Genomic DNA, 10,961 nt, shown 5'->3' on the forward strand with positions numbered 1-10,961 from the left:
ACCCCACACACACACAAGCATGTAGTAAGAGAAAAGCCAATAGGAAGCGGCATATTACCACAACTGTCCACTACACCCATCCTCAAGTGTGAGAGTTATGGCCCCTACTTCCAACACAATAACTACTTTCTTTTTGCATCGTCTTCGTTTTTGATACGTTTTCACCGGTTTCGCCGCGTGCATGCCCCATTGTTCACCGTTTTGAGAAGGTAAAAAACTCCATTAAGAAACTAGGCATACGTCGTACCGAATATTTGCCCATTGTTGCTGAGGCAAGAAGAAAAGCGCTGAGTCGTCCCTTTTCTTCAAAGTGGGCAAGACATTGTCATGTCATAATTTTAGCAGTGATCTCACGACACGGTTCATGTGCGGTCATGTCCCCCTTCAATTTTTTTCGCTGTATGTGCAACAGCTTTCCGCCGCAGCCGCTCCAAAAGTTTCACCGCCTTATCGCATGCATGCATGCCACCCTGCGAGGACACTTTTACATCGACAACCTGCTCCTCAGCAGTCACCTTGTAGATCCTTATCTGCAGTTTCACAGATGGGTGAAGCACAGCGGCAAAAGCAAAGGGCTGAATACCTTTCCATAAGAAACCCTCTTCCTCCATGGCATTGTAAACGTGCTTCAGTGTCGTTGAACTGTCACTGTGAGAAAACAGCACGCCGTTTCGCACAAAGTCGTTTCCAAAACGTGCCACTGTGTCACACTGGAGTACACCTGGCGCCAAAGGCAACGAAAAAGCAATGTCACTCTCACACATAGAAGAACGCGTGTCATCATTGTCATTTCGTTTGTCTTTCCCCTTTTTGGTGGTGGAAACGGGTTGAAGTAGCACTCTATCAGCCGAGGTAGTCCCAGAATTATGATTATCCTTCCCTGCCATAGGTTTAAGAAGAGGCTGGAGGAGAGTTCCGCCACTAGTTCGGTTCTTGATTGGCGTTTTTGAAAGTGGCCTATCTGGTTTGATCGCCGTCATGGGGCGTTCCACCACCCCCAGCAACTTTCCCAGAATTGTGTGCTTGGAGCGGGAAGATGTCAGCAGAATACAGGTTTCCACAATATGATTGTAACCCTCCATGTATACATCTACGTCTCCTTTTAGCAGCTGCTCCGGCTGCACATAGGCAGGTAGGGAACCACAAAAAGCGATCCCACCCTCCTTGTTAACGCGTATAGTTTGCGGACCCCCCTTGTGGGTTGTCTGTTGCAAACTCCAAGACGCATTACTCATTCCCAGGGATACATGGTGTAATGAATTCGCATTGAGTGAACCGTATCCATGACTTGTGGAGAGTGTTAACATAAACGAGTTCGCTGCTTCGTACCCCACCTCGGTGTTGGATAAGTTCTCTAACAAGATAAGATCCTTCTTGTGCAGCAGGATATGGTACGATACATGTAAATCGTGGTCCTTATCACGAAGTGCGTGCTCTGCAGACGGTATAATAAGTGGTGCTGGCCACAGTTTTGCATCTACCACATTTGCAGATTTTTCAAAAAACTCCGAGGCAGGATAACGTTTGCGTACCGCTTCTTTTGCGCATATGGCTGAGTTGATACTAAATAAAGGGGACTTTTGTTTTTCTTGCACAGCGATAATAGCTGCCACCTCCGGAACTGACATGTGAAAACTTGCAGCAACCTCTGCGACGATACTCTTGTCCAATTTGCGTTCAGTTGCTAACACTGTCTTCCCAAAGGTGAGGTGATCAATGATAGTGTCGTAGTGAAGGGCAAGAAGATGAGACGGAAAAGCGGGGAGAACCCACGGGTGACGCATAACTTGCTCCATTGTAGCACGTTCCAAAGGGTTGACTACCAGCATACGCTTCAAAAGATCTGTAACTTCCTCCGAGAGTGTGCCCGGTATGGTATAATTGGCTGTCTGAATCTTTTTAAAAAGATTTCCCACATTGCAATCATCAAACGGAAGACACCCTACCACCATGGTGTAAAGAACCACACCACAGCTCCACACATCTGTCTCTGGTCCTGCGTACGGTTTCCCACTCACCACCTCTGGGGAGGCGTAGTTCGGTGTTCCACAGCTTGTCTCAAAGAAGCAGCCGTCTCGAAAAACAGACGATAGGCCAAAGTCACCAAGTTTTATTCTCGTTGAACCCTGCTCCATCATGATGTTCTCCGGTTTTAGATCACGGTGGGCCACTTGGTACCGATGACAGTACGCTACCCCAGCCACAATTTGCTGGAAAATAGAACGCGCAACGTCCTCTGTCAAACGTCCTTTGCGACAAATGTAATCAAACAGCTCTCCACCAGACACGTATTCCATGAAGAGAACGATATCATGCGTCGTTTGCACCACATCGTAAAGCCGCACAATATTTGGATGCCTAAGAACCTTCAGAACCGTGATTTCCCGCGTAATCTTTGTATTAGAACGTACGTCCTGATCCATGACCTTTCGAGGGATAATTTTTAGTGCCACCTGCGTTCCTGTAGGTTCGTGTACGGCCAACTTGACTTTGCCAAATGTACCACGACCAATCGTCTCACCGACATGGTAGGGCCCAAACCGTTGAGCCATTTCTTTAGGTATGCTTCACCGGCGAAAGAAGCAGTGAGGTGCAGCAACAAATAAAATAATTCGCTTGCCCCTGATGCGTGCTTGTCTAATATATATATATAAATAAATATATATATATATAAGGAGGCCAGGCACCGAAACAGTTACCTTTCTTTCTTCTCTCGTGCCCTGGAGGATTTCACAGACAGTGGTGGGCAGCCTGTGCAAATCCAGCGTTACCTCTGCTGGGTGCCGCCTTGCCAACTACCGCGTAAGCCGCAGCTGACGTTGCCACACACACACAGAGGGTCACGATATATATAATATATATATATATATATATTATATTATATTATGGTCTCCACAGTCGCAGTGATGTACTCGCCCTCTCACTATTTTCGTCTCTTCACACTGCCTCACCAGTCACCACCCTTTTGCCTCCCTCTTTTTATTCGCTTTCTTTTTTCGTGGTGACTTAGAAAGAGAGAGGACGGTAGGAAAAAAAAAAAGAGGAAGAAGTGAGTGAGAGGTGGCAACAAACGCAAAAGCAGGCACGACCCGAAAAGACCCCCCCCCCCCCGCGTCGCAAATTTTTTTTTAAAAAAAGCAACAAAAAAATGTGCAGATGCAGGAGTCGTCGCTTACCGATTAAACCCAACCGTGAAGAAGTAACTCCTCTGTTTAATTTTCGTTTCCTTAGTTCTTACTCTCCTCCTTCTTCTTTGCCTCACACACTTGATTACTTTATCCCCCTTCAAGTTACCTGGGCAAAATCAAAACGCAAACAACAGCACAACTAACAGAATGAAAATAATGATAATAATTTTCTTTATTAGTGGTGGTCAGGTACGCTTTTATTTGCGTTTGTTCACCATAAGTTCACACCACTTGTCTCCCTGCTTCCTCCTGTTGCTACGCCAACTCATCGACCAGGGTGTCGCGCAACTGCTGCAACAAGTTTGGCTCATCCCCACCAAGATCCCTACGAAGCTGGAAAATGCGCTCAACCACAGTAATTTCTGTGGCCGTTGTGTTCAATCCGCAGAACGCCGCCCAATCGTTCACCACAAGTCCGGAGCCAATGGCAGCATTGCCCCGATTGATTGTACCGGCCACTACAGGGACCTGCAGAAGGGACGCAATCTCATCCATATCCTGTGCCGGGGTCTTGGGGTGCACCATGCAACCCTTGTTGTTGACCACGGCGTAGCTGCCGACTAGAGCGTTTTCAGCGATGGAGGTGCGAAATGTCTGTACCTGTAGAGTGTCACGCAAAATTCCCTCCGTCTCCCTACTCAGGTCTGTGTGAATCAGAGCCACGTGGTCGTTGCATACAACACAATTGCCAAGTGCACTGAGCCGCTCCTCTACGCGCTGAACTTTCACCGAATCCGGGAGAGAGTTGCGCAGGTGCTGCAGCTCCTGGTCGGTGGTGATCGAGGGCACCACAAGTCCATGGCGATTGCCGCATGAGAGGCGTCCGACCACGCGGGATCCACCAATGGAAGTATACACCACTGGGATGTGGTTCGCCAGCTCCTGCTCAAAGACGGAGTAGAAATTCTGTGACGCACCGGCAGTTACAAGACAGTAGGCGTTCGTCAAGCGGGCAAACACGCCAACGTCGTCAGAGCTCTCAAAACGTGTACGCAGAGTCATGTTCAAATGCTTACTGTGCGCAGGGACCACAAAATTATCACCACGATATCTGTGAATGCTCTGAACGTAAAAAAAAAAAAAACAAGGATATAAAACAGAACTGCCGAGACAAACCAACAACAAGGCACCCAACCGCGGTGCATTGACAAACGTAAAATGCTCTCGCAAAACACGAAGCAAAAAGCAAAAAGAAAAAAAAGAGCGGAACACGAAAATAACTGCAACCATAACAAAATTACATCACCACACGTCACCAGATAGGTGGTCACAGACGGAAGAACGAACGAGGCCATCCCTCACTCCGCAACCCTACTCACTCATCACCGTCCGGCTCGTGAAGAGCATCAAATGACATTAGCGACACCGTCGCCTTCGTGGAAATCCTTCGGCGTCGCCCCGCGTCTAGTCGTGCCGCTTCCTGTCGAAGCGCCTTCTCAGAATGAAACAGCAATTCATACTCCTCGTAAAATGCATGACCCTTGTCCTCCAGCACCTCTGTCACCTCAGGCATAAAATGCTTCATGACCCGCTCAACGCCATCCTTGAGAGTATGGCCGGAAGAGGGGCAATTGTGGCAGGCCCCAAGCATGGCGAGTGACACAACACCTATCTTCTCATTATAATTCAACAGCTTCACATCACCGCTGTCTCGTTGCACCATAGGGCGAACCTCTTCCCGTAAGAGCTCCTTGATGCACTGGAGCACCTCTGAATCACCCTCTCGAAGCTCAAGATCGTCCTCCAAAAGCGTGTACTCTTTTGCGGCGGGCACACACTCGTTAACAAACAATAAATAGTGGCCAATAAAGGAGCTCATGCTCCACTCCAGCTTTGACCAGTCCACATTCGGGTAAACCGTGATGGAAACCTGCCGTGGTGCAATGAACACACTCGCCACTTCTTGCCCGTATTGTTCAAAAATTCAGTTGCTCAGGGGGGTTTACCCAGCCCAGCCCACGGTGCGCCACATCGCAAGTCTGACCGTTTGGGATAAAATTATCGTACGTCGGCGAAGGAATATGAAAGGTGAGACAGAGTGGGTTCGGTACAGGGGATGGGTGCAGGCGCATCATACGCCACAGCATAGAGCGACGAAGCATCACCTCCGGCCCCGACACCACTACCACAAATACAGGAACTCTCTCACCGCCCACTCCACCCAAAGCAAAGAGATGTCCCTCCACACTGTTAACACCGCCGACGTCAGTAAAGCAAAGGCGAAACAACAACAAAGGAATAGTGTAATGCTAACAACAACAACCATTGGGATTCAATAGCAATAATAAACAAGTAAAGGAGGAACCAATGACAACTCAATCACAGAGGAAACAACACCTCGGAAAGAAGAATACTTATAAATGTATATATATATATATATATACATTTCCACCCACCCTGTTTTTCTTTGCCACTTGGCATTAATTCGAGAATTAATCGTGTGCACGCTTGCGCAATTTGGTTTCCAACTCCTCCTTAGTAAAATAATTTCCAGGTGCCATCGTCAGAACCCAGTCCACCGAAGGAATAGCCGTCACGTGCATCATGTAACGTTTACTCGTGTACCGCAGCTGCGTAAAAACAACGAGCTGTGGTCTCTCCCGTAAAATGGGAGATGTTAAAGCCATGCCACCATTGTTGTTGCCCTTCTCATCCTGTTTTGCAAGTCCTGCCCGAAAGAGGTAACTCGACGGGTGCAGTTCAGCCATTGCCGTTTCCTCAGCGTTCAATGCGCCAAGATTTGCATGGTTGGAACCACTTCGACTAGTAGAGGTATCTATCGGGCGCACGATCAAGTAGGTCCTGCAGTCAACATTCAACTTTGCAACATTCATAAAGAACCCCGACAATAACGCTTTTGTAAAGGTTTCCATAGAAAGTGGGATATCCTCCTCCCCACGGGGCAAATCAAAACCTATTCGTTCACATGTTTTCAGTATTTGATCCAACACATCTCGGGCCTGGAGGAGGTTTTTCATGTTTACCGAATGGGATTGACAAAACTCCTGCATTGAAGGACCGGCCCGCATCCACTCCTCCATCAACCGCACATACCCCATGACATCACCGTTTCCTGCTGAAAAGAGCATATCCCTTGCGCTCGCCATGGAAGCCCGTTCCTTTGCGTCCCGGCTTGTCACAAAAACTGAGTCAAGGGTAAGCATCGCCACGGCAATGGACATGTGACGAAGACATCCCAAGGCGTTTGCACGAAGAATGCACTTGCTCAATGAGGGGTCCAGTGGGAATTCTGCCATGCGTCTTCCGGTAAGTGTCAACCGGCCATCTGATTTAATCCCTCCAAGCAGGTAAAGGTGATCTAACGCCCTTTCCAACGAGGCTGTGGAGGGTGCATCAATAAACTCAAACTGTAACAAGTTATCAATCCCAAGTGCCTTTAGTTGTAGAACAACCGAACTCATACAAGTTCGCAAAATTTCTGGAGCGGTTTCTTGTGGAAGCTCATTACGGAAAGTGTAAGCCGTGTACAGACGGTAACACTCCCCTTTTTGAGTTCGTCCCGCTCGACCTGTTCTCTGCATAGCACTGGCCTGCGAGATTGGCATCACACGCAACTCCTCCACCATGGCTTTATAATTATAGTAGTTTTGCTTGCAAAGACCACAGTCTACAACGTACACCACACCATCGATGGTGATTGATGTCTCAGCAATATTTGTAGCAATCACAACCTTCCGTGTGTTTGGTGGTGGAACCTCGTAAATGCGTCTCTGCTCTCGTGGCGGAAGAGATGAATAAATTGGTAGAACCATTAACGGACGCAGTTGGCCACCAGCATTGACTATACCTTCACGAATTGCTGCAGCGCAGTTTTCAATATCATCTTGCCCAGGAAGAAAGACGAGTATATCCCCTGGTAAGGGTCTGGTGGCATGTAGCAAGAGCACAGATTCAGCACTGGCCTTCACGTAGTCTGCCATCGGTTCTGTAAGATACGACACATCGACAGGGAATACCCGTCCCTTTACGGTAAATATAGGTGCTCCATCAAAAAAGTTACTAAACTTGTCAGCATTGATCGTGGCACTGGCAACAATCACCTTCAACTGCTTGTTCCTGCGGGAAATGTCCTTCAGTAAACCAAGCAAAATGTCCGTATTAAGTGAGCGCTCATGAGCCTCATCCACCATGATGGCACTGACTGTGTGAAGCTCCGGATCACTAATGAGCTCCTTCAACATCATACCATCTGTCACAAAAAGAAGTCGTGTCAAAGGCCCTGATTTATCATCAAAATCGTACCTTGTAGCCAACGATACTCCCACAGCGTGTATTCATCTCTTGTGCTACTCGCTCCGCCACGCTCATTGCCGCAATACGTCTGGGTTGAGTACAAATAAGTCGTTTTTCCTCGCCTGCATATTCTGCTTCTTCCGCGTTCCCTCCATCGCTATTCATTTCCTTTGGGTGTGAAGGGGCCTCGCAAAATTTTTCCTCATACAAGTACTGCAACAATTGCGTGGTCTTGCCAGATCCTGTCTCTCCGACAATGATCAGTACAGAGTTCTTGCAAATCAGATCAAGTATCTCTTCACGTGCGTGATAAATGGGTAGAGATCGTCGCTGCTCCTGAAGCCGACGATGTTGATCTTGTAGCGCCTCGGTACGCTTCTGTTTAATCTGTTCCTCCGTATTTTCCTCCACAAAGTCACGGTTCCTGACACGATTATCTACAGCAGATTCGTCCATTGCCACAAAATTGTGAGATTCCTCTTGATGAAGCATGGAACTGCTCTGGGGCATCAATTCCACATGACTGAGTAGGGGCGCCACCGAATCTCCGTCGTGCTTCAAGGCATGTGAGGCTAGTACACTATCTTCCTCAAGAAGTCCCTGTCTTCGCTGGGCTGTCTGCTGCAGCTGACCAGCGGCCTGTACCTCCCGGGCGCGTTTACTCAACAACTCGATCTCAGTAAGAGAGTGCGGCAGAACCCCCGCCTCAATCTCTGAGATTTTCTCCTGCAATACCGCTGAAGCGGCCTTTTCCCGCTTGAGTGCCTGCTTGCGGAGATAGGCATCTCGGGACGCCTGTTGCGCCTTTCGCAACTTTTCAGGATCCATCTACTCTCCCCGACGCTCCCCTCACACACACCTTTCTTTTTTCTTTTGTGGGGGTATCTTTTGTTATTCGCCTCACGCTTTGCCTGCTGGAGAGGGAAACTACGTGCACGGAGTGTGGCTCAAGAACGCCCCACAGCCAGTTCTTCCCCGTGCCTGTCAGCTAAGCGCGGACAAAGAGATACACACACACACACACACACACACACACTCACAAAGAGACGCACAACAGGGAAAAGGAAAAAAAGAAAAAGGAACGCATGGGGGCGACAGTACGCATCGCATATTTCTGGTAGGATTTGCCAAGAACCGTGCATGTGACCTGGCCGCGTAAAAAGGCGGAAACAGGGTAGAAGCACAATTACCAACGCGACGCCTCACATACCGGTTAGGGAATCGCAAAGAAAGAAAAAGGAGGGGAGGGCGAGGGAGTGATCACAAAGGACAACTTTACATGTATACATATGTATATAAAGATACATGTATACATAAGTCTGTAATTGTCTGAAAGAGGGAGGAGGTGGGGGAGAGAAGATAATAATAGTAATAATAATAATAAACAACCTCCAACCCCACTCATCCGCGATCACAGACGCCTGTGCCGGATCAGGTCATGTTTTAAAAGTGACAGCGACGAAACGGGACGGGTACGTGTCTCAAGAGCCGAAAAACTAATAATAATAAAAACAAATGTGAACAGATGAAATCACACCCTGACAACGACGCGGCAAACTGCAAGGGAAAACACGGTTGTAAACCACAAAGGAAAAATGGAGAGCAACAAGAGTAGTAACACGCGCGCGCACACACACTCACACAAGAAAAAAAAAAAGGCGGATCTGGTGAGGTTGTCCCTTCTTGTCTCGTACGGGTGCCACAGTTACCAAAATAAAAAGAATAAAACAGAACAGGCATCACAAGCTCCCTTGTAGTGCGCCTCCGTAACAAGAAGGAAAAAGACTGAGAGAACGCGAGCTCTCAATGCAAAAAAGAGCAACAGCAACTACCTCATCCATGTTCCCTTATGTCTCCTCCCCCTTACTTAGTTCGCATCTCTTGAAATGTAAAGTGTGAGCTTTTTTCTCTATCCCTTTATTCCTCTTGTTATATGCCAATCAGCTTACTGAGCTCGTCATCGAGATTTAGGGATGTAGTTGCTCCCGTCGGGGCCGTTGTCAGGAACGGCCCACGTTCCCCTGGGGAGGGAGGAAATTCTGTATGCATTGGCATGACTAAAAGCCACTCCCTAATGACACGCCTGTCGTCATCTTCTATCGCATTGGTAATAAATGGATGCTGCAACAACTGTTCACACGTAGGACGACGTTGGGAATCTTTTTCAATACACGCTGATATAAAGTCAGCCAGTGCTGAGTCCATTGTTGACGGCAACACAATAACCGGCCCGTCGCTACTAAGATGCTGCAGCAGCACCCAAAACCCGGCCTCCGTTGGGGCATTAGCGCGAGCCAATTTGTCCGTGAACGGGCATCGGCCCAACGCGAGCTCAGCAACAACGAGTCCAAAGGACCATATATCTGCCGCGAATGAGTAAGACTCCCCTTTCAAGCGTTCAGGACTCATGTACGTCAGCGTCCCCACGAAGCTGTGTGCGTCAGCACGGGTGCACTCCAAAAAAGAACTAACGCCAAAATCCGATATTTCGATGCGTCCATCGCGACTAAACAAAATGTTACTGGGCTTAAGATCACGATGGATGAGGTGCCTGTTCCTGTGCAAATCCCAGAGACCACGAAGAATACTGCGTGCGATGCTAGCCAATACCCCTGTCGGTACTGGTTTTCTTACACTTGCCAAGCTGCCATCCATGCACTCCATCGCGATAAAAACAGAGCCCTCGTGACAAAAAGCACCATAGAAACCCACTAGGTACGGGGAATTGTTCCCGTCACGGTGAAGTGTTTCCAACTCTCTTCTAATTTCCTGGAGATGTGCCTGGCTGGTGATTTTGATCTCCTTCAAGGCAAGAGCCTCGCCAGTCTTGCGATGTGTCGCTCGGCGCACAGACCCACTGCTGCCTTGACCCAAAAACCCTGTCGCACTCACAATGACGTCGTCCGGCGACAAACCGTACTTGTAGCCCATCGATGTCGTAAGTCCCTCTGCAGAGACCGTAATTTCGCCAAGACGAAGAACCTCGTGAATCATTTGAGTGGAGTCGTCATTATCGCTCTCCAAGTCGTCTAGGCTGATCCTCAGCCCTGACATCCTCAGACGCAGGGGGGGAAATCCTCCCCTTCCCTTTTATTCTACTCGTGTTACTTTGCTGGCACCCTGGCCTCTCGAGCCTCCGACGTTGCCAAAATAAAACTCGCCCATCCCGAACACCAAACCAAAAAAAAAAAAAGTTAGGGGTGGAGGAGAACAAACGTCATGTATTAACGCAACCCAAAACTCAAAGAATGCAATTTTGGCAGGCTGAAGCCGGTTGAAGTCTATATATACGTATATATATATATATATATATATATTACATCTTAAGACCATCCCACATCCAAAACTCCGCGTGATTTATTATTACTATTTTGTGTGTCTCTGTCTGTGCACGCGTCTCACCTTTTTCTAATGCTCGCAATATTTTACCACTGCGCAACAGTCAGAAACGCAACGGCGCACAAATCGACCTCTATGACCGGGGTCGTGGTTGGGCCTCTGTGCCAAGTCAACGGCAGC

General features: G+C 48.2%; 6 protein-coding genes across 6 annotated transcripts, besides 7 other annotated features; all 6 read right to left on the reverse strand.

Moving 5' to 3' along the window:
- Positions 1-362: 362 nt before the first annotated feature.
- On the reverse strand, positions 363-2,552 carry TraAM80_04299 (SNF1-related protein kinase; the record flags this gene model as incomplete). The annotated part of the gene is made up of 1 exon (XM_029381232.1): positions 363-2,552. One exon carries the CDS (start codon positions 2,550-2,552, stop codon positions 363-365), a length of 2,190 nt encoding a protein of 729 aa, XP_029238909.1.
- An 88-nt stretch (positions 2,553-2,640) lies between these two features.
- Positions 2,641-2,673: a microsatellite.
- Positions 2,674-2,845: 172 nt separating this feature from the next.
- Positions 2,846-2,884: a microsatellite.
- A 559-nt stretch (positions 2,885-3,443) lies between these two features.
- TraAM80_04300 (eukaryotic translation initiation factor 6 (eIF-6)) lies at positions 3,444-4,190 on the reverse strand (the record flags this gene model as incomplete). Its single annotated transcript, XM_029381233.1, has 1 exon — positions 3,444-4,190. One exon carries the CDS (start codon positions 4,188-4,190, stop codon positions 3,444-3,446), a length of 747 nt encoding a protein of 248 aa, XP_029238910.1.
- Positions 4,191-4,503: 313 nt separating this feature from the next.
- On the reverse strand, positions 4,504-5,007 carry TraAM80_04301 (Nu1 protein; the record flags this gene model as incomplete). Its single annotated transcript, XM_029381234.1, has 1 exon — positions 4,504-5,007. One exon carries the CDS (start codon positions 5,005-5,007, stop codon positions 4,504-4,506), a length of 504 nt encoding a protein of 167 aa, XP_029238911.1.
- A 536-nt stretch (positions 5,008-5,543) lies between these two features.
- Positions 5,544-5,574: a microsatellite.
- A 46-nt stretch (positions 5,575-5,620) lies between these two features.
- TraAM80_04302 (putative DEAH-box RNA helicase) lies at positions 5,621-7,393 on the reverse strand (the record flags this gene model as incomplete). The annotated part of the gene is made up of 1 exon (XM_029381235.1): positions 5,621-7,393. The coding sequence occupies one exon, from the start codon at positions 7,391-7,393 to the stop codon at positions 5,621-5,623; it is 1,773 nt and encodes a 590-aa protein (XP_029238912.1).
- Positions 7,394-7,439: 46 nt separating this feature from the next.
- Positions 7,440-8,270, reverse strand: TraAM80_04303 (ATP-dependent DEAD/H RNA helicase; the record flags this gene model as incomplete). Its single annotated transcript, XM_029381236.1, has 1 exon — positions 7,440-8,270. The coding sequence occupies one exon, from the start codon at positions 8,268-8,270 to the stop codon at positions 7,440-7,442; it is 831 nt and encodes a 276-aa protein (XP_029238913.1).
- A 180-nt stretch (positions 8,271-8,450) lies between these two features.
- Positions 8,451-8,483: a microsatellite.
- Positions 8,484-8,718: 235 nt separating this feature from the next.
- Positions 8,719-8,758: a microsatellite.
- A 43-nt stretch (positions 8,759-8,801) lies between these two features.
- Positions 8,802-8,826: a microsatellite.
- Positions 8,827-9,371: 545 nt separating this feature from the next.
- Positions 9,372-10,496, reverse strand: TraAM80_04304 (protein kinase; the record flags this gene model as incomplete). The annotated part of the gene is made up of 1 exon (XM_029381237.1): positions 9,372-10,496. One exon carries the CDS (start codon positions 10,494-10,496, stop codon positions 9,372-9,374), a length of 1,125 nt encoding a protein of 374 aa, XP_029238914.1.
- A 228-nt stretch (positions 10,497-10,724) lies between these two features.
- Positions 10,725-10,759: a microsatellite.
- Positions 10,760-10,961: the final 202 nt, after the last annotated feature.

The sequence above is a fragment of the Trypanosoma rangeli genome (genome assembly GCF_003719475.1).
Source record: "Trypanosoma rangeli strain AM80 chromosome Unknown Tra_15.4_contig_00124, whole genome shotgun sequence".
Taxonomy (NCBI): Eukaryota; Euglenozoa; class Kinetoplastea; order Trypanosomatida; family Trypanosomatidae; genus Trypanosoma; species Trypanosoma rangeli.